Below are 27,231 nucleotides of genomic sequence, written 5' to 3'. Positions count from 1 at the left end.
TACCACCACACCACCATAACTAACCACTACCACACTACCCCTACCACCACCACCACCATAAACTACCATCCACACCACCACCCACCACCACTAACTACCACTACCAATCACCACCAAACTACCATACTATCCCACCATAACTTACCACCACCATGCCACCACCACCACCACCAAACACCACCATAACCTACACACCACACCACCGACCACCACCTAACTACCACTTACCATCACCACCACCACACCACCACCAACACACCACTCACCCCACCAACACCACCACACAGCATACTCCCAACCACCCTTACCACCACCATACACTCACCACCACCACCACCCAAACTAAACTACCACCAGCTACCACTAACATACACACCAACCACCACCAGAACTTACCCACACATCACCACCGACACCCACCTAAACCCCACCATCACCACAACACCCTACCATCACACAACTACCACTAACAACCTCGACCATCACCACCACCACCACCTACCACCATAACACCACAACCTTCACCACCACCACCACCATAACTAGCACACCATCCACCCACCACCCCCACCACCACCTACTACCAACTACCACATTACTACCATAACCACCCACCACCACACTACCACCATCACCACCCACCATAACTACCCACATACCAATCCACATCACCACCATCACTACCACCAAACTACCACTCACATCACCCACCACCACCACCATAACTCCACCACTCCATACACCACCCACCACCACCTACACCCATAACCACACCACACACCACGCACCACCACCACTCCATAAAACTACCTACCCACCCCCATACACCACACCATCACCACCACCATAACTGCCACTACATCACCACCACCACCATCAACTACCACCATCACACCACCACCACTACCACCATCACCCACCACCATAATACCATCACCACCACCACACTACCACCATCCACCACCCCCACACACCATAACTACCACTACCATCACCACCACCACCACCATAACTACCACCCCATCACCACCACCACCACCACCAACACCACATCACCACATACCATCACCACCATCACCACCACCACCACCACCATTTGCCCCCCACACACCACCATCACCACCATCACAGCATCACCCCCACCAACACCGAGGCATCACCACCACTTCACCATCACCATCACTAACAGCCACTTTCCCCTGTTGCTCCTAACTCTATCCACCCAACCCTATCCGACCCTATTCCAGCCAACTAGCCAGCCAGGCCTCCCTCGTTGGAATGCTTGGCTGTCAGAAAGCCCTGTGTGTTTAATCCTAGGGATTTGTGGGTTTGTATTGTTGCACCATGCTTGCTGACTGGGTTTTCTGCCTCGTCTGTCACAACCACACACACACACACACACACACACACACGCACACACACACACACACACACACACACACACACACAAAGCGCGAAACGCGGCACACACACCACCACACAGCCTGACCTACTTTTTCTATATACAAAGGCCCTGTGGTTTATACTACGTCACCATCAAACAGACAAGGACAACCGACTGACCTTTGTTCGCTCATTAACCAAATAAAATGCAAAGTGGTGGACAAAACGAGTTGACGGTCACACACACACACATATGCATACATGCTGGGCCGGTTCCAGGCATAAGCAACATAAGTAATAGGGCTGGGAATGGCCAAGGACCTCAGGATACGATATTATCACGGTACTTAGGTGCGATACGATATGTATTGCGATTCTCACGATTCTATATGTATTGCAATTTGATACTATATATGGTGGTGGTGGTGATGTGATTATATTGTGATTCGATGTTCCAAACATATTGCTCACCACATGTCTGCTGCAGAGAGATAAGAGTCATGTGAAAATAAGTTTTAATCAGTCATAGAAATAAAAGCGCTGAAAACAAATTAGCTTCCTGTTTAAAAAGATGATGGAGGACAAGCTATGAAGGAAAAATACTGGAGTTTTGGTGCAGATACAGCCATCTAGCACAAAAATAATATTGCGATTTTATCAAAATGATACGATATATTAAAAATAATAATATCTCGATATGTAATTGTATCGATTTTCCCCCCCCATCCCTAATAAGCAATCGCTTAGGGCCCCGTGGCCACTAGGGTGCCCCTGACAAAAAAAAACGAAACATTTTTATTTTTTTATAGTTAGAATTGTACAGTATACAAGGTGCAATTTCGAAACGTGGTTGTGCATCAGCAGTGTATCTCTTGTTATGTCAGTCACTGACAGTCATTKWATTAGCCATGTCAGCTAACATTTTGTAGATTGGTAGTTTGTCTAGCCAGGTATCTAAACGTGTAGTAATCATGGTTGAATTTCCATTCATTTGTTATTCACTCTCACTCAGAGGTCATATTAACATGGCATATGTCATGGCAAAATGTGTAGAATTGCAGGAAATTCGCTGTAAAACTGTAAATGTTTCTCTCCGCCCCAMGGCAAAATTTGTAGAATTGCATGGAAGGAGTTATAAAACTGCAAATTCTTCTCTCTGCCCCATTGCAAATGTGGAGAATTGGAGCAAACTTGCTTTAAAACTGCAACATTTTCTCTACCCCTCCCATTGCAAAATGTGTAGAATTGCAGGAAATTAACTCTAAAACTTCTATTTTTTCTGTCCGCCGTCAAGAGAGGGGCCACTGAAATGTTTTGCTCGTGAGGTGGGAGGGCCCCACAACAAAATGTTGCTTAGGACCCGCAAAAGGCTAGGCTCGGCCCTGAATACATGCATGCAGGCACACACACGTGTGGTGTATGTGGTCATTAAAAATGCATTTGGGTCACTGTGAGAATAATCACAGCAAGATGTCTTTCCCACTGTATTTATATCCTGGCTTTAAAAATCTGAAGACAGAGCGATTCTAAAATTGTTCCCAGGTATGTTCAAAAACGGCAGAGAAAAGGGTCACTGAACTCAATCAGTGCAATGAATTTGCAAGAATATCATGATGACTTGCACAAAATGCACTCAATGTTTCTTTATGCTTTCTGTACAGGTAAAACAGCCTCTGTAGGCCTACTCAGTTGCTGTGTAACCCAACGTTTTTTTCTCTGCCACAAACACACACACACATACACACATACATACACACACACACACACACACACACACACACATACACATACACATACACACACAATCCTCTGCCTCAGACATCACGCCATAAAGGGTTTTTCTCTACCAGTGTGGGGGTTGGGAGCACTACAACATTCAAACATAGCCTCTATGTGTGTCCGTGTGTGTGTGTGTTTGTATTTTTTATTTTTTTCCCAGCCTCACATGCACGTCTCGCTTGTTTCATCCTCCTCTCCTCCTCTCCCCTCCACATCACTCTTATTTGGAGAGTGTGTGATAGTGGATGGAGAGAACAAATAGAGCAAGAGGAAGTGAAGGAATGAGACCATGATGATAGAGACTGATGATTGAGGCTCTTTGTGACTTGGCACTCAGACACTTCATGCTTATCTGAATGGAAATGAGTTTATTTCTAGGGTGGTCAGTGTCCAGTTGATATACATATTGAGATATTAACAAATAATGTCCATTACAATCTTGCAAGATTGGCCTAGTTCAATATAGGCTAGTTCAGATKATTCGATTCTAATCAGACAAATGTATAAATAAATACAGTGTCAAATACAAAAATGTTTGTCCTCTAGTTTAAAATGTCATGGCGACATGACTTTTGCTTGTTGTGTCTACTACCCCACATTCCGCGCGGGGCGTGGGTCCGTTTCAGATGCGCACGGCACGGGTACAGTTCCAAATGCAAAGAGCGCTCACAGCTTCTGACCAACGACAGCTCTACGCCGCTCACCGCGTCGCAGGACTGTCAAGTGAAAATGGGTCTCGAAAAGGTGAATTACGAAACGAGTATTATCATGGACGAGGACGAGTTCAACAGATCAATCGAACCGATTCTGTCGAAAAATGACAAAGTATATTCGGCGATTCCAGACCGAGATCCCAATGACYTAAACGCGCACTTAAAGGTAAGCTACCCTATCAGTGTATCAGCACACCGTTCGCTTCGGGTTTCACAAAGTAAACTACAGTATGTGGATATGCCTCTATCAAGCCATAGTTCGATACTTTCATCATGTCATTGTTACTTTGCCATAGGTAATAAACTAATAACAACATTGTAGGCTGTGCATGCGTAATAGCTGCACAAATCATTGCTATTGCCTATGAGTATAGTTTATAAATTGGCTGTGAGTTTTCATTTGGAGTTTTCTTATCCATCCATTTCCTGAACCAACCTGGTCTCAGAGCATTTCGTATTATTCTATACGTAAATCCAAGATCCCACTTCAGTATGATACAGTGGGGCAAAAAAGTATTTAGTCAGCCACCAATTGTGCAAGTTCTCCCACTTAAAAAGATGAGAGAGGCCTGTAATTTTCATCATAGGTACACTTCAACTATGACAGACAAAATGAGAAAAAAAATCCAGAAAATCAACCATTGTAGGATTTTTAATGAATTTATTGCAAATTATGGTGGAAAAATAGTGTTTGGTCAATAACAAAAGTTTATCTCAATACTTTTGTTATTACCCTTTGTTGGCAATGACAAGAGGTCAAACGTTTTCTGTAAGTCTTCACAAGGTTTTCACACACTGTTGCTGGTATTTTTGGCCCATTCCTCCATGCAGATCTCCTCTAGAGCAGTGATGTTTTGGGGCTGTTGCTGGGCAACACGGACTTTCAACTCCCTCAAAGATTTTCTATGGGGTTGAGATCTGGAGACTGGCTAGGCCACTCCAGGAACTTGAAATGCTTCTTACGAAGCCACTCCTTCGTTGCCCGGGGGTGTGTTTGGGATCACTGTCATGCTGAAAGACCCAGCCACGTTTAATCTTCAATGCCCTTGCTGATGGAAGGAGGTTTTCACTCAAAATTTCACGATACATGCCCCATTCATTCTGTCCTTTACACGGATCAGTCGTCCTGGTCCTTTGCAGAAAACAGCCCAAAGCATGATGTTTCCACCCCCATGCTTCACAGTAGGTATGGTGTTCTTTGGATGCAACTCAGCATTCCTTTGTCCTCCAAACACGACGAGTTGAGTTTATACCAAAAAGTTATATTTTGGTTTCATCTGACCATATGACATTCTCCCAATTTCTTCTGGATCATCCAAATGCTCTCTAGCAAACTTCAGACGGGCCTGGACATGTACTGGCTTAAGCAGGGGGACACGTCTGGCACTGCAGGATTTTGAGTCCCTGGCGGCGTAGTGTGTTACTGATGGTAGGCTTTTGTTACTTTGGTCCCAGCTCTCTGCAGGTCATTCACTAGGTCCCCCCGTGGTGGTTCTGGGATTTTTGCTCACCGTTCTTTGTGATCATTTTGACCCCCCACAGGGTGAGATCTTGTGTGGAGCCCCAGATCGAGGGAGAATTATCAGTGGTCTTGTATGTCTTCCATTTCCTAATAATGGCTCCCACAGTTGATTTCTTCAAACCAAGCTGCTTACCTATTGCAGATTCAGTCTTCCCAGCCTGGTGCAGGTCTACAAATTTTGTTTCTGGTGTCCTTTGACAGCTCTTTGGTCTTGGCCATAGTTGGGAGTTTTGGAGTGTGACTGTTTGAGGTTTGTGGACAGGTGTCTTTTATACTGATAACAAGTTCAACAGGTGCCATTAATTACAGGTAACGAGTGGAGGACAGAGGAGCCTCTTAAAGAAGAAGTTACAGGGTCTGTGAGAGCACAGAAATCTTGCTTGTTTGTAGGTGACCAAATACTTATTTTCCACCATAATTTGCAAATAATTCATTAAAATCCTACAATGTGATTTTTCTGGATTTTATTTCTCATTTTGTCTGTCATAGTTGAAGTGTACCTATGATGAAAATTACAGGCCTCTCTCATCTTTTTAAGTGGAGAAACTTGCACAATTGGTGGCTGACTAAATACTTTTTTGCCCCACTGTATGTCAACATTTCGTATGGTATGTATTAATTTGTGTATGGTCCGTCACCCATTTTTTATTATATGTTACGAATTTGCAAAATTGAAAAAATGTGATATGATATGTTACGATTTCTAGATAGACTAGGGGTTAGGGTGAAGGTTAGGGTTAGGGTTAGGGGAAGATTTAACTAATATGCTAAGTAGTTGCAAAGTAGCTAAAAAGTAGTAAGTTGTTGAAAAGTTGCTAATTAGCTAAAATTTGTCCAGGATGAGATTCTAACTTGTAACCTTTGTGTTGCATTATACACCTACCCATCCACCCCAACCAAACACCCAATTTTCGTTTTTGCCTTAAGTAACCATCTGTCTTATTTAACCATACCAAATGTAACATATCATATCGTGTCTCAGATTTTTTATTTACTATGTTACATCTAGTCTATGAGACCAGGCTGCCTGATCAGACAGTTCAGAAACATCTGATTGTTTGTTTGTGATTATACAGGACATATGGTGACAGATGGGTATATGAATGAATGATTCCTGACAAGATGTCTCCTTCCCCAGGTTGGTTTTGACGATGTGATAGCAGAGCCCAGTTCGAGCCACAGCTTCGACAAAGTATGGATAGGAAGTCACGCTGTCTTCGAACTGGTCAAATATGGCTTCTACCTAATATTGACCACCATCCTTGCTGTGCCCATGGCGTTTATCCTTGGTATTGTCTTCGGGGTCTTCAGCTGTGTTCATATTTGGTATGAACATCACATGCTATCTTGTTGTTTCGGTGCTTGGCCAAGGGCCAATGTTTCCTTTGCCTGTTTTGCTGCCTAAATGTTTTGTCCCATTGATGACAGAGAGGGTGGTATACTGCGTATCAGTTTGCACAGTTAAGCTGGTATATTGACATTAACATAAGCTTTTTAGTTCACATCATAGGTAGGGTAAAACTGTGAATGAGTTTGAAGTGTTTTAACTTYATTTTGGTAATTATTTCATAACCTTTCCATATCCAGGTATATAGGCCTATTTTCCATTATGTACTATTTGCGTGCCAGTGGACACAGGTGCCTAAAATYCCACTCAAAACTATCTTTTGGTATTTGTTTCAGTAGTCCACTGATGATACAGTCAATAAATGTGTTYCATGTCAACAATCAAATTTTCAAGATATAGAACACAAAAAAATACAGAAAGTGTCATAGTATGARGTGTTTTGCTATATCAACAGTGGACTAATGAAAACAAATACCAAAAGATAGTTTTTGAATGGTATTTTCCTTTAAGTTGTAGGGATATCGTGCAACTRCTTACATTCACAAACTGCCTGAGAGCCATTTAGTAGGCTGGCTACTTGCTGAAACAACACCAAAAGTTAGGCACTGTATAAAAAGTTAGGAGGAATGCAGTGTTCCAGTCGTAGTGGAAAAATGCCCCCATAACCCCTGCCAGACAGTTGGCATTCTAGTCTGTCTTGCAGCACTGTAGGCCTATTTTCAGAGGAGAGTGGGACATTCCACTAGAATAGATAGGCTACATATTGTTTTGGGCATTGTTTTGTCGGCATGTCACAAAGTAACTTTCATGTGACCTTTACTACAGTTTCTGGACTAGTTTCTCAATGTCTCAATGTCTGTCTCTCTACAGAATTTATTCTGCTTAAAGCCATTGTCTGCATCCCAAATGGCACCCATAATGCCCATAGTGCTTTGGTCAAAATTAGTGCACTATATAGAGAATAGGGTGCAATTTGGTACGCAGTTATTGTGTAGAGGAAGAGGAAGTCGGCACTGTCTGTCACAGCTTTTATGGCGGATAAGCAATGTAAATATGGCTTTGGTGACATAGGCAGAAATCAATAGAGGGTCGAATGGCAACTGTAGCAAATAGTTGACCCTGTGTATGGTCAATAGATGGCTGGGGTTTGGCTGGGGAGTGTTCTGGGGAGTGTTCCAAGACACAATGGCAGTAGAGAAAGGCACATTAATAACAACACACTCCCTAGCCTTAATACATATTGCAGGCTGCAAGCATTCATGAAAGTCTGCATTAACTGTTTACGATTATGAATATCCCAAAGGGACAAAGTAAGACGATGAAGAAGGCTGTGTGTTGAATGCATGTTAAGAGGTGCTCTGCGGTCTGTAACAAGCACAACTTGTTAAGGCTTTCTCATGCACTTGATATTAAACTCAAGGTTATAGGTTTCTCGTAATGTAATACATATATGTGTAATAGCTATGCACGACTACACACTATGTGCATTGGAAGAATACTGCATGTTTGTGATGCACAGTTGAACCTGTTGTTGTGGTCCTTCCTTTTCTCCTCCCCGCAGGGTGCTGATGCCGGCGGTGCGGAGCTGTCTGATGGCGCTGCCCTCTGTCCAGGTGGTCTGGAGCAGCCTGACAGACATGCTCGTCACCCCCGTCTTCCACAGTATGGGCCGGTGTCTGTCATCAGTTCACGTCAAGACCACAGACAGCTGATAGGGGCTTTTCTTCCCTGTCATGAAGACGCACAGAGGGGGGAAAACAGGGGTCAGATGAGAGAGACATAAAAAGGATTTATTTAAGGCTATAACTTTTTTGACATATGTCTAAGTGGAAAAATAAGATATCCTTTACTCATGTTTGTGTTGAAATATATAAGCTCTTTATAAAGCCAACATCAACACTCCATAATATCTGGTAGAATTATGATAGGATGATTTATAAGAAGGCTAACTGCTACCTGTAAAGTGATGATACGTTTATAAGTGGTCATAAAGGTTGATTGGGGTAAACTTCCCTTAGACAACACCATGACACCATCTGGGTAATAACATGATCCAACATGATCATTTATGTCATCTGGAATTTCACAAAAGATMAATAATAAGGTTTGATGTTGATAGAAGTTCTTGTGTCAAGCTTTATAAAGGGTTTTTATGTATACTGCCAAAAGGACCATTTTGCATTTGTGACCAAAACAAATTATTGTCATTCCATAGTTCTGATTCTGATTCTAAAGAACTGTTTTAATCATATTCGATCAGATCAGGGCAACATGGTTTTTGACGATAAGGCATCATACCATCCCTGACAGCAGACATGTAATATTTGCGTAGTTTCTGCTTTTTATGTGATATATATATAGCAGAGAATTCGGCTGGAAATTGAATGAATGAATTCCTTCATATGTTTTCTGTAAAAGAGTGTACATAGATCCAAGATTCTGGGATGCAACTTATTGCATACTTGTGCAGCCTTATTTTGCTACTGCTGTGTTGATCTCGCAGTGCTTTGGATATATTTTTGGGCGTTAGCTTTTATACTAAGGGGCAGTTTCCCGGACATAGATTAAGCCTAGTGTCTAGCCTAGAAATTCTCTATTAAGCTTCCTTTTTYTCTCCATTACGCTTGCTTTTCTGTGTCCGGGAAACCATCCCTAAAAAACCTACGGTAAAAACCTAAGACAGTTATATGCATTTAAATAAGAAGTGGACTAAATGTCCAATATAATATAAAACAGGAGTATTGGCTCTCTAACTTACTATTTATATGCCACGCACATTTGTCATGTTTCTTGATTGTCCATGTTTTGATTGAAGTCATGAAAAAACTGGACAGAACTTGCTGCTTGTGTTCCTTAAGATAATGAGGTGAATACACTCCAGTTCATTCTATTGAGTGAAGCCTTGATACACTTGTCAGGTACATGGCCTACACTCTTAGAAAAAAAGAAAAGGTACTATCTAGAACCTAAAAGAGTTCTTCAGCTGTCCCCATATGAGAACCATTTGAAGAACCCTTTTTGGTTCCAGGTAGAACCCTTTTGGTTCCAGGTAGAACCCTTATGTGTTCCATGTAGAACCCTTTCCACAGAGGGTTCTACATGGAACTCAAAAGGGTTATACTTGGAACCAAAAAGGGTGCTCTTATGCTCTTATGCTCTTAAAGCAGACCATGTCTGTACTTGGCTGAGTTGGTTCTTCTCTACTGAGAGAAAATTGCAGGTGTGATTGTATCGGTGTTGAGTTTGGCCTGGAGTTTTTTTTTTATGAGATGAAACAATGTAGTAAAAATGCACAACGATATGATTCTAATTCTGCTCAACAAACGACACGTATTCTTTGATTTGTGTAAAGTACCAAAAATGTCTTTCTTCACCAAATAAAGAATCTTATTTCAAAAAAATTTGGAGTATTGCTCTCTCTGTCTGTCATAGAAGGTAATGAGAACTGTGATAGGAGGGCTAGGGAAATTATTCTCAGTGTCAGTGCCAGAGAAAAGTCATAAATTACTAACTGAGCTGGTCTGATTGCACAAGACACTTTCCTATATAGAGAGGAGAAGAGTAGCCTCTGCCTGTGGGCCTATGGAGCATGACCTGGGGCTCAGATTATAACCTACAGGTTTACACACAGCACAATACTGACTTGGAAGAATATTCTATACTGTTAATCTGCAGGTTTACACACAGACAACATTCTACTGATTCAGTAGAATGTGAAAAATATTCCATACTGCGATGATGGTTCTACAACGTTCGTCCAGCGAAATTCCCCAGATTTATGAGTTGTTTGACTTATGAGCCTTCAACGTATCTGGGTCAGCACATGTACCTTCTGCCTACAGTTATCCTCCTGGTTACAGGCCTTCAGTCTAATGTGAAGTGTATTAATCTACTTCTCCCTGATGCCAAAGACAAGAGGAATGGGTCTTCTTTCTTCTACATTTGGGTACTCCCTGTGTGATCTGGAGCCAGAAGGCATATTTTCCAGAACCTTCTATCTTGCACAAATAGCACTGATACAAGACTGATAAGAAAAAGCAGCTGTCTCCGTTTTTTGTATACAGCAGTACTGTGTCTAAAGACAGTTTTCTCCTCAGGGACATTAAAGATGATCCTAAAGAACCTTTTTATAAACGAAAGCTGGACACTGACTTTTTGCATAGTCTAGACCTTAGCTAACTCTGCAGTAGATTCCCACTGATCTGGTTCTCTTCCCTAGAGAATAGCTACAGTCAACTTCTAGTGACTGAGTTCTGCAATGAAGAGGGGCAGTACTGTGTAGCCTAGGTTACCAATTACAACCCCCATAAACTCTCTCACACACATACACACACAAGCACACAGGCTGAAAATACCCCTGACATGACTGTTATGTCTCTGGGACTGATGTCATTTCCAAACCAAGCTGAGTTGTTTCCCTGGGCAGAGAATCAGATAAAGGAATGTAAACAGACTACCATGACCAGAACAGGTTCATAATCGTGACAGAGCATAGGGCTGGGGGATATCAATCTCTCAGTTTATTCAGGAAAGACAGCAGCCAGCAGAAACGACACAGCACACACACAGGCCAAATTGAAAACATAATCTTAGTAGTTGAACAGATCAGGTCAGTTTCTCCACCACTAGCTCCTGCGTAATGTGTTGAGCAGTAGGTTAATGACGGGTTACAGTTTCATCCCGCTGCACTGCTTGTCTAAACAGGTGACTACTGAATGAATGAGACGAGCATTCATTAAGTCCATGCAGAGGCACGTCGAGATTTCTCAKTCAGGTCTCTCCGGCGCCTTAACTTGAACTTTGCGTTCAATGAGCGCAACGTAAAGATAAGCGATAGGATTTGGTAATATCCCCGGAGGAGCCCCCAAGTCGTTAACAAACAGTCCCCACGCCTCCTCCTGTTGATTTGCTCCCTCTGTTAAGCTGACACTGTCTTGCTTCAACAACAAACGGGTGTGTTAGCACTTCAGGCGCGGGACAGCATGACTGGCGGACTCAAGGACTGCGAAACTGACGAGGTAAGGTTTTCTTTTGGACTGTATCCTGTCACAATCCAACTTTTTATTTTACCGTTTTTATTTTTACTGTATTTATACTTTTGTTATGGATATTGAATCATCTGTGAGCAAAACATTTTCTCTGGCTCGTTCTCATTGTGACATTTATCGAACATGCCCTTGGAAGATTGGGAAACTGGAACATTTTTAACTCCAAAGCGCTAGTTGCTAATCTTTTTTGGCACCTAGTTGTGAACGTTACTCCCACTCCTACTGGGCAAATGTGCAAGCCCCTCTCGTCTCCATTAGCACTGGCATGATACATTTACAGTTATTTATTAACTAGCCTACGCTTCTAAGATTCTGTGCGTTATTTCATTTTGAATCCACTCGAAACACACATTTTGTGCGCACTATTTTGTGCGCACTTAGAAGTCTGTCAAAGTTTTGGTTAGAATGTTAATTATATTAGACTAAGTCAATCGAAAATGCAATTTCCATTAAAAGTTGATGACAGTTTACATGAGTGAAAATACGCTTTTGATGCCTTATGTGAGAAAGGTTCTGCGTTTACAGAGAATGGCAGGCCGAACGATCTTTACGCACGCATTGTGTGAGCGCTTGGAGATGACCCCTTGCGGTGAGAGACGGATCTCTGCTATTGAGGGGTGTGGTGCTACCCTTTTAAAACCATCTCAGGCTGGGGCAGGCTGCTAACTCTGGTGCGCTCCGGTCAAGTCGACCTTCTCTGCCTCTCTGCCCGTCTCTCCACTAACTTATAAAAGTATAACGCTTCTCTTCTTCARCTCCGGACCCACAGGAATTTCTGCACTCGCCGTTCATCAGAAAACAAGGGAACATTTATAAACCTAATAACAAAGACATGGATAATGACAGTATGAGCGGGATGAAGACGATGCAGGATGTCCATACAAAAGAGATCGACCTGGTGAACCGGGACCCCAAGCACATAAACGACGACGTTGTAAAGGTGAGTCCAACACCGAACCAGTCCGTAGACGGTATATTTACCCATGAAGGGAAATAATTGTTCATGGATWTTTTCGCTTAGTAAGATTTCACTTTGGATCTTTTTATTTACTTAATTTATTAGACTGGTTTGATACGATTATACAAGTGTTTTATCTAATCGTGGTTTAGGCTAAAACTAGTTCAGTTCCAATATTGCATGTGAGTTGGTTTTGTACTTGGACACATTATATTATGAATGTTCCCATTATAATATACCCAGGAGGCCTGGAAATTGTCACTCGCACGATTACTGYGCAGACTAGGAGCTGCTAAATATGCATAGTAATCTGCGCGCGTACCAAAGTACTGGTTGGTGGATCGCATGGCATTCTCGTGTGTAGACTATACTATGAGTTTTTCGGATTCATGACCCCAGTTTACAATGGTTTACATGGATCAGAATAGGTTTGTGAAGGGCTCAACACATGCGTAAATGTGATGCGTACGCAGCAGCGTCTCTTGGCTGCAGTCTTTAGCCGAACATCTTTGCTCCAGTTTTGGAATGGAGGAAACATCACGAATTTTCTGTTCTTTTAACAAAAATGTTCTCACAGTCCTTGTTTTATAGTTACACGTGCCTCATATTCAGTGAGTGAGTTATTGCAGAGCAAACTTATTTCCAAAGTAGACTCCAACCACACTGTGCCCATTTTGTGTTTATGTAAAATATGAGTTTGTTGAGAGAAACCCTCGCTGACGTTACTGTGGTACTTGTGAAAACGACCTGTCATGCGTTGGTGGGATCAGAAAGGCTCAGGTGACACAGTCAGAGTCTATGTCCCAAATGGCATCCTATGCCTTATGACCCTGTTCAAAAGTAGTGCACTACATAGGAAATACGGTGCCACTTGGGACATAGGCTGTCCGTCTATCCTCATGTCCAGCTGGGTTCTTGTTTCATCTGTAAAGAGTCAGTTACCACTTGGAGAGGGTCAGCCGTTTGAAGTAGTGAACTTTGCCTTCATAAAACTGGGAAACACCCAAGTAGCTGCAGCAGCAGGCAGGCCAAAGGATCTCCCTCTCTCTCCCCTCTCCTCCCCCTCCCACTGCTCTGTCCTATGTCCCCCTTTGTCTCTCTCCCTCCCTCTCTGCAGTTCACAGGGATGCGTCAACTAGGGAGCAATGACCACATTCTCTCAATTCAATTCAATTCAGGGGGCTTTATTGGCATGGGAACATATGTTAACATTGCCAAAGCAAGTGAAGTAGATAATATACAAAAGTGAAATAAACAATAAGCTCTCTCCCTTGTCTCCTAGTCTCCCTCCTTGTGTGCAGTTTCTCCATTTAATTTCAATAGGTTCGTTCATATAAAAAGAGAATATTGTATGTTAATGGTAACAGGGAACACAACCCACACAATTTAGATAAAAGTAGAGATCATTGTAAAAACATTTTTTTATCTGTATTGCAGTTTTTCCTCTCTCTCTCTCTCTCTCTCTCTCTCTCTCTCTCTCTCTCTCTCGCTCTCGCTCTCGCTCTCGCTCTCTCTCGCTCTCTCTCTCTCCAATTCAAAGGGGTTTATTGGGCATGGGAAACATATGTTTATGCAAGTCAAATAGATAATAAACAAGAGTGAAATAAACAATAAATWAATTAAAAATGAACAGTGAACATTACACTCTCTCTCTCTGTCTCGTTCTCTGGCTTCCTACCAACCCATTGTGACAGTGAGTCAGACTCTCCAGCATGCTCAGAATAGAATACAGCCTTATGATTCTGCTCTTTTAATCAAATCTACAGACCGCTAGTGTAATCATCTGAAATCACATGTTTCCTCCCAGGCTATAGAAGTTTGGAGTTCTAAATGTTGTCAATGGAGGTGTGTGTTTGGGGTGCCCTAACTATGCTGCTGTTATGTAGAACAGGGAACACACACACACACACACACACACACACACACACACACACACACACACACACACACACACACACACACACACACACACACACACACACACACACACACACACACACACACACACACACACACACACACACACACACACACACACACACACACACACACACACACACACACACACACACACACACACACACTACTCTCTCCTTCTGCAGAACCATGTGGACCAGTAGATCTTAAAGTTGGAATTTCGGCAGCTGAACTCCCTCAACCGGCTACATCAAAGAATCACCATCAATGAAATCCATGCAGAGTTTGGAGAGTTTGCCCTGGGAATAGAATATTTTCCTCTCATAAAGCCTGGTTCTTTATATAGCCTATGGCCAGGCCGCTTTCTGTTAAACCCCGATGGGGCTGAGTCTGAGCTGAGCAGACATACCCACGGCCACACTGTGCAACGTAGACAGCAGCGATCGGCTCGCTAACCAGCCGCTAGTTAACATCTCCCTGCCAAACTSTCAAGAATGACGGGACTCCCTGAGGAGGGAGGCGGGAGGCACATTATATTGGGAAATTAAGACATTCAGGCTTAATGGACAAGCTGAGGCAGGGTTTCCCTTAGATTGTCCAGGCGGGGTGTAAACAAAGGCCCCAAATCAACATTCAGGGCTAATTTATTAAGCAACAATTTCAGTTGAAATCAATTGAAGCCAAATTATTTATTTTAGGTGGGGGCAAACAGACCTAAGTAGGGATGGCCCGCCCTACTTACACAATGGTGGAGGAAACACTGAACTGAGGCATTCAGCACTCTAGGGACATTTACATTTACATTTACATTTAAGTCATTTAGCAGARGCTCTTATCCAGAGCGACTTACAAGTTGGGACAAAATGAAAAAATATATTACAGGTCTCTCTCCAGATTTCAGCCAACCAGACTGCTCACATGTTGTCCCTGAGAACTAGTTTGTTGTACTGTATGCCAAATCCCTAAAGGGGTGATAGGGGCTGAGACATTGTATCTATCTAGCCAACCATGACTTGCCCACCAATAAATAAAGAAGAAAGAAAGAATATGCTGCTTGGCTTTCCCTCCATATTACCTAGGGGTGTTTCTCATGAAGAATGTTCTTCTCTGTCCACTATAGTTCAATCATCCATAGCAATAGTAAAGTAATAACAACTCCCTGAAAAAAATGTGATCTTATCTTATATTTATGTTTTTCTAAACMGGGCTTTAGAAAAACATAGGCACTCTCGTTTACAATTTAAAGTTTTGTAGTTTTTAGAAAAAATGTAAACGTTACATTTCAGCTGCTGACAGCCCTCATCAGAACCATTATACACAGACCTCTCATTTATTCTCCATCGAAGTGATGGAAGCTGTGTCTGTGAGCTGACAGTGCCTTCGGAAAGTATRCAGACCCCTTGACTTTTTCCACATTTTGTTAGGTTACTGCCTTATTCTAAAATTGATKAAATCTTTTTTTTTACTCATCAATCTACACACAATACCCATAATGACAAAGCAAAAACAGTTATTTTCTTTTCTTTTGCAAATGTATTAAATATAAAAACTGAAATATCACATTTACAAAACTATTCAGACCCTTTACTCTGTACTTTCTTGAAGTACKTTTTGAAGCGATTACAGCCTCGAGTCTTCTTGGGTATGACGCTACTAGCTTGGCACACCTGTATTTGAGGAGTTTCTCCTATTCGTCTCTGCAGATCCTCTCAAGCTGTGTCTGTACTTTTCTCTGTCATGATGGATGCACAGCTATTTTCAGGTCTCTCCAGAGATGTTAGACCGGGTTCAAGTCCGGGCTCTGGCACTCAAGGACTTTCAGAGACTTGTTTCCGAAGCCACTCCTGTGTTGTCTTGGCGGTGTGCTGAGGGTCGTTGTCCTGTTGGAAGGTGAACCTTCACCCCGGTCTGAGGTCCTGAGTGCTCTGGAGCAGGTTTTCATCAAGGATCTCTCTGTACTTTGCTCCGTTCATCTTTGCCTCAATCCTGACTAGTCTCCCAGTCCCTGCCGCTGAAAAACACCCCCACAGCATAATGCTGCCACCAGCATGGTTKATCGTAGGGATGGTGCCAGYTTTCCTCCAGACGTGAAGCCTGGCATTAAGGCCAAAGAGTTGGTTTCGTCAGACCAGAGAATCTTGTTTCTCATGGTCTGAGAGTCTTTACATMACTTTTGGCAAACTCCAAGCGGGCTGTCATGTGTCTTTTACTGAGGAGTGGCTTCCATCTGGTCACTCTACCATAAAGGCCTGATTGGTGGAGTGCTGCAGAGATGGTTGTCCTTCTGGAAGGTTCTCCCATCTCCACAGAGGAACCASAGCTCTGCCAGAATGACCATTGGGTTCTTGATCACRTCCCTGACCAAGACCCTTCTCCCCCGATTGCTCAGTTCGGGCGGGCGGACAGCTCTAGGAAGAGTCTTGGTGGTTCCAAACTTCTTCCATTTAAGATTGATGGAAGCCACCGTGTTCTTGGGGACACAGAATGTTTTTGGTACCCTTCCCCAGATCTGTGCCTCGACACAATTATGTCTTGGAGCTCAACGGACAATTTCTTCGACCTCATGGCTTTGTTTTTGCTCTGACATGCCCTGTCAACTGTGGGACCTCATTTGACAGGTGTGTGCCTTTCCAAATCATGTCCCATCAATTTATTTTACCACAGGTGGACTCCAATCAATTTGTAGAAACATCTCAAGGATGATCAATGGTAAAAGGATGCACTAGCAGAGGGTCTGAATACTTATGTAAATAAGGTATTTCTGTTTTTTATTTGTAATACATTTGCCAACATTTCTAGAAAACCTGTTTTTGCTTTGTCATTATGGGGTAATGTGTGTAGATTGCTGAGGATTTTATTTTATTTCATCCATTTTAGAATAAGTCTGTAACATAACAAAATGTGGAAAAAAACAAGGGGTCTGAACACTTTCCAAAGGCTCTGTACAATACAGTACTCAAAATGTATGGCTCTGGAAAATGAAATGGATGTTGCTGGCTTTTGCGGCGTAAAGAACAATGAGATTTATATTAAAGAGCTTCACCACCAACTGTTATTTTATCCTATAAGTTTAGCCTGTTTAGTTTAGCAAGTTCCCTGTGTACACAGTAATAGCTGGAAGGATTGGCTACTGAATAAAATGAACAAAGACCTATTTTGATATTGAAAATGAATTTTTACTTGAAAATGCGCTAGACACAGGTGATGTTAAACCCTCTGACAGCYACACGTCTCTCGCAGACAAAACACACACGCAATAAGTAACTGTAAAATAAATATTTGCTGTATCATGGGCTTGGTAGCAAAGAAGAGAGTAAAAGAGAAAGAGAGAGAGAACGAGAGAGGAGTAGTGAGAGTGGTAGTACGAGAGAGAGTGGGAAAAAGAGAGAAAGAAAGAGAGAGAGCACGCGTGTGTGTTTTTCCACTTTACAATCTGCACTAAAACGTGTGTGAGGTCATGGGTACTTGGGAGGCACGTCGCAAACCCATCGATCGCCTGAGAAGTCTGTTTACACTGAAAATAAATAAATGTCATGGTTTACCTCACTGGGGCCCATCTGGCTTCTCTTTACTACATGTAGGTACTAGAGACCTCCACATATACTGTAGCTGGGAGGACTTTAATACAGGATCTTGGAGGCTCTTAGGTGGTGAATATAAACTGAACTGTATTAGAGAGAACTCCAGGGTAGAGAAGGGCCTTGTAAACTGAACTGCATTAGAGAGAACTCCAGGGTAGAGAAGGGCTTGTAAACTGAATGCATTAGAGAGAACTCCAGGGTAGAGACGGGCCTTGTAAACTGAACTGAATTAGAGAGAACTCCAGGGTAAGAAGGGCCTTGTAAACTGAACTACATTAGAGAGAACTCCAGGGTAGAGACGGGCCTTGTAAACTGAACTGTGCAGTGTCTGAAATGACACCGTATTTCCTATATTGAATTGGAATAGGGTGCTGGCTGGTTCTGACCAAAACCAGTACTTGGGAATAGGTCGATGGCTCTGACCAAAAGTATTGCACTATTTTGGGAAGAGGGTGCTGGCTATTTGCCCTCTGATTCAGACACTTCTACAGTATGTTTCTCTGTCTTGTGTATCAGTGTCTGTCAGGAATGTGAAGAGATGGTTTAAGAGGGTAGAGAGAGTAGGAGGGCCTCATACAGCATGTGTAGCAATCACAAAATGTTTTGTGAAGGGTGGGGTAGGAGGGTGGGTGGGAGGGTAGTTTGACCTGGTTTGACTGCTCGTACCAGTCACTATGAGGAGACATACATCTCTTGTAATATTTCTAGTACTTGTGTAACTTCAGAACAGGGGCACAAATGTATGGGGGGGCAACAGCTGTTTTCATATTTWAAAAAAAATATTTTTCATCAGTTTTTTGCTTTGAGAGTGACTGTCTAATTGAATCATTGCTGATTCATTGATTTTAACAATTACTCTTCTCTCCTGTCAGGTGGACTTTGAGGATGTGATCGCAGAGCCTGCGGGCACGTACAGCTTCGACGGCGTGTGGAAGGCTAGCTTCACCACCTTCACYGTGACCAAGTACTGGTGCTACCGTCTCCTCACTGCCCTGGTGGGCATCCCGCTGGCGCTGGTCTGGGGCATCTTCTTCGCCATCCTGTCCTTCATCCACATCTGGGCGGTGGTGCCATGTGTCAAGAGCTATCTGATCGAGATCCACTGTGTCAGCCGCGTCTACTCCATCTGCGTCCACACATTCTGCGACCCGCTGTTCGAAGCCATGGGCAAGTGCTTCAGCAGCATCCGCATCAGCACCACCAAGGGGGTATAGAAAAGACGAGGAAGTGAGGAAGAAGAGGAAGAGGAAGGGAGGAAGGGAATAAGGAGGGGCGGTGTGGAAACCATAACTAACAGATTGAAAAGGGGGGAGAAGTCACCAGAAGAAAAAGAAAAGAGAGGGAACAACTTCTGCTAAAAGAAGAAGTGAGACATTTCCAGTGCTGTGCTAGGGATGTTGGAGGTAAGGGGACCAAGTAATAGAGAGCATCTGGCCCGGCTTCTCTTTCTTCCTCGACAACAATGGTTTCTCTCTCCAGTGCTGGTTTAACCAACAGGGGCACAGGATTACATCGAGGGTCATTCCTTGGGCTCTTTGTTTTTCTGTTTGTTTTTCTTTCGTTTTTTATTCTGTATTTGTTAGCGTTGTTTATCACTGCAAGAGCATCACGCTAGCCCCCCCCCCATCCATTCCTTCCATTGTTCCAAAATGTTGTGTGACCCTCTCTGATTATAGCTTGTTTATTAGGGGGTATTGGTTGAATGACTGGTAAGTTAATTGATTCATTGATAGGCTGATATAATGGATGGTGGTGTCCACTCTGCTGGGTTTGTGTGTTTGTGGCCTGTTTTTTGGGAGGGGGATGGTTTGGGTGGGGTGGAGGGAGAGAGGGGGGGATATCCCTGTGCCTGTCCCGCTGCGCTGTTTTGAGAGACAAATCCCACCTGACACAGCACAAAATCCTATACCCAAAACCTTATCAACGCCCCTCCCTCTCAGCCCCCCTACCCCCACTGACCCCCTCTCACCCCCCCCCATGCCTGCCCTGCCTCCCAGTCTGAAACACTGAACCTGCCCTTGTTTCTGCATGCACCGCCACAAAGCCACCGAGCCAACTAACACACTGCTGTCAGTCTATACGCCCAGACAGACACACAGCTATAGGACAACCTCACTCACAGAGCCTGCACTCTGCCCAGTGCCACATCATGACATCCTAATCACTCTCTCCATCAACATTCAGCTCCAGTTCTACTACAAGCCAGAGAGACTCAATTCCATGACAACAACCAGGTCTTAAATACAGTTTTCATATTGTTTCTATGTGACCGAGAATGTTTTTTAAGTTTGAATTTGAATCTCGGGAGAAATATCACTTGATCTTTGTTTTAATACATTCACACCCTAGGATCTTTTTTTATACCATTGAGGTCTCTTCTCTTCTAAAATGGACAGCAGGATGGACCTCGTATGTTGATACACATTGTGGTAGCTGTAGCTAAATAACCATAGCTTTTCATTCCTACACCTTCTAAAGATGAAGAACTTTTGTTTTAAACTTTGTTTCAATTTTGTTGTTTTATGCTAGCCTTGCCCAATGTATGCACAAGTTGAGTAGCATTGTCATATATAATCTATTTAGTTTTTTCCCCAAATGAGTTTGGATGAGTTAAGTCCCTGGTTGACTAGTTTGGTCTGGTGTAGCGTTCTGCTTGTTGGCTGTGGACATACACCACCAAACAAGGACAATCAGCTAACCGGTCTCCCTCCCCTGAGACCACTGCTGTTTGACAACGAATGGGAGCATGTTTTTGTTCTATACTGACATGAATCTCACTTTGMCTGCATCCCAAATGGCACCCTATTTCCTATATAGTGCACTACTTTTAACRGAAGCTCAGTATGGGACCTGTTCAAAGGTAGTGCACTAAGGAATATGGTGCAATTTTGGGATGTCTCCTTTGACTCGTTCAGCTTTTGTCTACCTGCTGTCTGTGAAGATGGTAAATATTAGCACGTTGCTTGATTTAATTAGTTTTTTGACTTGATGAAAAGGTCATATGTATTTTTATATWAAAATTGAATTTTTCCTTCCCTTGCTTTTACTGTACAATCTCACATCACGCTGTGCACATTAAACATTTGTATAATCCAATCTGCTAGCCTGCTTGTATTGCTTCTTTGTTTGTGTTGTTTTGGTTTGTGAATCAGTCTCTCTTTGTTGTCATGTGACTTTGACCMTATTTATTTATTTGACCTTAGAGAGAACTTGATGTTAGCCTACATTGTGCAAATAAGCCTACAGGCAATATAACCCAGAACAGAGACACTTTAGCGTATATAAAAATGCACACGGAAAAACCACATGATTTCACATGTGAAATCATATTAAAACGTGATTTTGGAACACTACACATGTGATGATATTTCACATGATTACATAACCTTTAACATGTGMATTCAAATCTTCACATGTGAATATTTTTCACAATTTCACAGGACTCATTAAGATACAGACTCAAACAGCACTTTTAACATACGGTGGTCACAACTTAAATATTTGACACACAATTACGTTGTGTATGTTTATTTACACAGTACATATTATTTAGCATGTCCTCACCTGGGATTTGGACTCACAACCTATTGGTTCACGGCATTCCAATCTTTGTCTTACGCCTACCATGTCTGTGTCAATGACAGATTTCACCTGTATTCCAACACTTTGGACTTAAGTAAATCTCAGCCTTTTAAAAAAAAAATACACTCAAGAAAAACTATTATATTTATCATAGTGATTCAGGAGTAACATGGAAACAGAATAATATGCCCCGCCAACATTAGACAAATATACAGAAAACCCTCAAATTGATGAAATATGTAATAGAAATCAATGATGAGAGAATAATCAGATTAACTGATAAGTAAAACGGCAGTGGAGACGGCAGTCTTTTACTAAGTGCAAAGATGTATTATACTGTAGGTAATCAATGTGTAGTGAAATGKGAGCAGCATTCCCCAAATCCACAAGTTTTGAGTTCAAGTCCCAGGTGGGGTCATATTGTAAAAGCCTGTACTAAGTGATCAGGTCAAATGGAATCATATTTTCAGAATTGTACACAATTATAGCTGAACAGGGAACCACTTCCTTTGAATGCCCCATATCATTTCATTCCCTTACAACAACAACAAACGGGAAAAAGCTGTTGAGCTGAAATGTTCACATGTAAAAGAAAAGAGACATGTGAGGTCAGTTGTTCACATGTGAAACCATAGAGTTCACCTGATAACACCCACCACCTTTTCACCAGAATAACGTGTTTTTCACATGTGAATGCTATTCCACATGTGAGAGTTCGATTTTCGCATGTGATTTTTATTTTAAATTTAGCAATTTTTGTTGTCACATTTATTTTACATGAGATCGTATTTTCACATGCTCAAATTTCTATTTTCATGGTACGGTATCCCATGTTGACATTTTGCAACCCTATGTTGTAACTTTTATTTCATATGAGATCATGTTTTCACATCTGTAGTTTCATGTTATCACATGTTGCTTTTACATGTTATCACATTAACTTCAGATAAGATCACATGTAACCAGAAACAGGGTAAACAGAAACAGGGAAACAAATAGTTGAGTAATATGCACTGCAATGTTTGAGAAAACAGGACCTATTTCAGTCTTGATTTATACTAAAAACCATGTAACTGAAGTGCGGCCAGAGGCAAGAAACTCCCTATACAACTCCATATAGTTCCATTTAAAAAGTATCTTTATTCACTACCAGACTGCCACAGTATCAGTAGCATAATGACCTGGGGAAAGTATTACAAGTAGCACATGTGAACTCTAAATGTAATACACGTGAACAACTGACTTCACGTCTCTCTTTTTTTTTTTACATGTGAAAACTTCACTTGGGATTGTTTTGTAAGGGAATTCAATTATATGGGCGTTTCAACGTAAGTGTTACGCTGTTCAGCTAAAATTGTGTAAAACATCTTTAATCAATGATAGTATGATTCCATTTGACCAGATGATTTAGTACTGACTTTTCAATAATCCCTAATAATCCCCACCTGGGATTTGCACTCACAACCTATAGATCTTTCTGCTGTGCCTCAAAGTCTGCAGCATTTTTCTGTAACGGAATGACATTCATGTGGTTTGTCTGTAAATGGGCACCTTCCCAATGGTTTAAGTCTTTTAAAACACAAGCATTTGCTGTAGGCATCCTTGCTGCTCACACTTGCAGACTGTTCAAAAGAGGAGCTCTATCTGGATCATAAGACTAGCCTGAGGTAAAAACACTGCATGTTGAGGCTACAACATAATTATTCACCTGTACTGTAAGATTGAGCAGCGGTTAAGACTTAGACACACACACAGGGATAACAGTCAATCACCCCACGTGTGTTGACAATATCATTCAAAAAGCTGCTGTAGGTCTATTTGGCCATTTATAGAACTTTGCATTGACAGATAAATTTAACTCACAAAGAATCCTAATATTTKGTTTTCATCATAACTGTAATTCATTTTTCCCAGACATAAGCCCTCCATCAGTTTTTTTGTATTTTAAGACATACGGTTGAAGTTGGAAGTTTACATACATTTAAACTCAGTTTTTCACAATTCCTGATATTTAATCCTAGTAAAAATTCCCTGTCTTAGGTCAGTTAGGATCACCACTTTATTTTAAGAATGGGAAATGTCAGAATAATAGTAGAGAGAATTATTTCTTTCAGCTTTTATTTCTCTCATCACATTCCCAGTGGGTCAGAAGTTTACATAGACTCAATTAGTATTTGGTAGCATTGCCTTTAAGTTGTTTAACTTGGGTCAAACGTTTCGGGTAGCATTCCACAATAAGTTGGGTGAATTTTGGCACATTCCTCCTGACAGAGCTGGTGTAACTGAATCAGGTTTGTAGGCCTCCTTGCTTTTTCAGTTCTGCCCACAYATTTTCTATAGGATTGAGGTCAGGCCTTTGTGATGGCCACTCCAATACCTTGACTTTGTTGTCCTTAAGCTATTTTGCCACAACTTTGGAAGTATTCTTGGGGTCATTTTCCATTTGGAAGTCCCATTTGCGACCAAGCTTTAACTTCCTGACTGATGTCTTGAGATGTTGCTTCAATATATCCACAGAATTGTCTTGCCTCATGATGCCATCTATTTTGTTAAGTGCACCAGTCCCTCCTGCAGCAAAGCACCCCTACAACATGATGCTGCCACCCCCGTGCTTCACGGTTGGGATGGTGTTCTTCAGCTTGCAAGCGTCCCCCTTTTTCCTCCAAACACAACGATGGTCATTATGGCCAAACAGTTCTATTTTTGTTTCATCAGACCAGAGGACGATCTTTGTCCCCATGTGCAGTTGCAAACCGCAGTCTGGCTTTTATATGGCGGTTTTGGAGCAGTGGCTTRTTCCTTGCTGAGTGGCCTTTCAGGTTATGTCAATATAGGACTCGTTTTACTGTGGATATATATACTTTTGTACCTGTTTCCTCCAGCATCTTCACAAGGTCCTTTGCTGTTGTTCTGGGATTGATTTGCACTTTTCGCACCAAAGTACATTCATCTCTAGGAGACAGAACGCGTCTCCTTCCTGAGCGGTATGACGGCTGCGTGGTCCCATGGTATTTATACTTGCGTACTATTGTTTTTACAGATGAATGTGGTACCTTCAGGCGTTTGGAAATTGCTCCCAAGGATGAACCAGACTTGTGTAGGTCCCCKAAAAAATTCTGGGGTCTTGGCTGATTTCTTTTGATTATCCCATGATGTCAAGCAAAGAGGCACTGAGTTTGAAGGTAGGCCTAAAGATACATCCACAGGTACACCTCCAATTGACTCAAATTATGTCAATTAGCCTATCAGAAGCTTCTAAAGTCATGACATCATTTTCTGGAATTTTCCAAGCTGTTTAAAGGCACAGTTAACTTAGTGTATGTAAACTTCTGACCCACTGGAATCGTGATACAGTGAATTATAAGTGAAATAATCTGTCTGTAAACAATTGTTGGGAAAATGACTTGTGTCATGCACAAAGTAGATGTCCTATCCAACTTGCCAGAACTATAGTTTGTTAACAAGACATTTGTGGAGTGGTTGAAAAACGAGTTTTAATGACTCCAACCTAAGTGTATGTAAACTTCCGACTTCAACTGTACCATGCTTTTCAGAGGGTCATGTACTAATACTGTATATATTCCTAATGATCATGGCAAAGCAATCAATTTTTTAATGTAACCACTGACAGTGCTTGGAACTAGGCTGACAGTTCCAGAACTAGGCTGACAGTTCCAGGAACCAGGCTGACAGTTCTGGGAACCAGACTGACAGTTCTAGGAACCAGACTGATAGTTCTAGGGGCGAGGCTGACAGTTTTAGGAACCAGACTGACACATCTAGGAACCAGACTAACTGTTCAAGGAACCAGGCTGACAGTTCTAGGAACTAGACTGACAGTTCTAGGAACTAGACTGACAGTTCTAGGAACCAGACTGACAGTTTTAGGAACCAGACTGATAGTTCTAGGAATTAGGCTGACAGTTCTAGGAACCAGACTGACTATTCTAGGAACCAGACTGACAGTTCTAGGAACCAGACTGATAGTTCTGGGAACCAGTGTGATGGTTCTAGGAACCAGGCATTGTCAATAGCTCTACACATATACAGAGGTTGCCAGCCAGAGTCGCTTCAAATGACTGGTTACCAGAGTTTGTCACAGCAAAATTATCCTGCAGCTACAGGATTTGAATGTAATGTTGCTTGATCGGAGGTTAGGCTATTAACTGGACAAAAGTAGGCTACAGGAAAAGTGCAATACTGTCAATATAACCGTGTGTTAGTTTGGGATTTCAGAGAATTTATGTAAATCAGAAAGCTCATCTGCAGTTCCTGTGATGCAGAAAAATTTGCAGCAACAAAAGATGAATCAAATTAAGATCCTACACCTGTAAATGAACAAGAGAGATACGGTAATGTTCCGGCCCACTCTTTTTTCTATTGTAACATAACTCACCTATGTTGGATATGACAGTACTGGGCCTAGAGAGGTTTAATTAAAAACCTCTTAAGGATCAGCCCCTTTTTTTCAAGTTTTTGCCTAAAATGACATACCCAAATCTAACTGCCTGTAACTCAGGCCCTGAAGCAAGGATATGCATTTTCTTGGTACCATTTGAAAGGAAACACTTTGATGTTTGTGGAAATGTGAAAGGAATATAGGAGAATATAACACATTAGATCTGGTAAAAGATAATACAAAGAAAAAAACAACAGTTTTTCTGTATTTCTTTGTACCATCATCTTTGAAATGCAAGAGAAAGGCCACAATGTATTATTCCATCCCAGGTGAAATTTAGATATTGGCCACTCGATGGCAGCAGTGTATGTGCAAAGTTGTAGGCTGATCCAATGACCCGTTGCATTTCGGTTCAAGATTTTGTATCAAGACTGCCCAAATGTGCCTAATTTGTTTATGAATAACTTTTCATGTTCAAAACTGTGCWRTCTCCTCAAACAATAGCATGGTATTCCTTCACTGTAATAGCTACTGTAAATTGGACAGTGGAGTTAGATTAGCAATAATTTAAGCTTTCTGCCAATATCAGATATGTCTATGTCCTGGGAAATATTCTTGTTACTTACAATCTTATGCTAATCGCATTATCCTACYTTAGCTCAACTGTCCGCAGGGGAGCCACCAATCCTGAAGAAGTTTTAAGGATATTATTTATGTGGCGGAGTTCAGGGCAGGATTAATGCAGGGGCTTACCGGGGCTCAAGCCCCTGTGCCCAGGCCGGTGGGGGGCCCAATAGGCAGGAAAAAGAACAAAAACATAAAAATAAATATAAGGAAATATATACAGTATGTATTATATATACAGTATATACATATAGTACCAGTCAAATGTTTGGACACACCTACTCATTCAAGAGTTTTTCTTTATTTTAACTATTTTCTACATTGTAGAATAATAGTGAAGACATCAAAACTATGAAATAATATGGAATCATGTAGTA

General features: G+C 41.9%; 2 protein-coding genes across 2 annotated transcripts; both read left to right on the top strand.

The window, feature by feature from the left end:
* The first annotated feature begins 3,593 nt into the window (after positions 1-3,593).
* Positions 3,594-10,140, top strand: LOC111962724 (caveolin-2-like). Its single transcript, XM_023986026.2, has 3 exons — positions 3,594-4,041; positions 6,536-6,723; positions 8,307-10,140. Exons 1-3 carry the CDS (start codon positions 3,715-3,717, stop codon positions 8,455-8,457), a joined length of 666 nt encoding a protein of 221 aa, XP_023841794.1. The 5' UTR covers positions 3,594-3,714; the 3' UTR covers positions 8,458-10,140.
* Positions 10,141-11,337: 1,197 nt separating this feature from the next.
* On the top strand, positions 11,338-21,345 carry cav1 (caveolin 1). The gene is made up of 3 exons (XM_023986024.2): positions 11,338-11,763; positions 12,563-12,733; positions 19,122-21,345. The coding sequence occupies exons 1-3, from the start codon at positions 11,728-11,730 to the stop codon at positions 19,461-19,463; spliced, it is 549 nt and encodes a 182-aa protein (XP_023841792.1). The 5' UTR covers positions 11,338-11,727; the 3' UTR covers positions 19,464-21,345.
* Positions 21,346-27,231: the final 5,886 nt, after the last annotated feature.

The sequence above is a fragment of the Salvelinus sp. IW2-2015 genome, linkage group LG4q.1:29 (assembly GCF_002910315.2).
Source record: "Salvelinus sp. IW2-2015 linkage group LG4q.1:29, ASM291031v2, whole genome shotgun sequence".
Taxonomy (NCBI): Eukaryota; Metazoa; Chordata; class Actinopteri; order Salmoniformes; family Salmonidae; genus Salvelinus; species Salvelinus sp. IW2-2015.
Note: the sequence above shows the minus strand (reverse complement) of the source record. Positions and strands in the feature narration are given on the sequence as shown.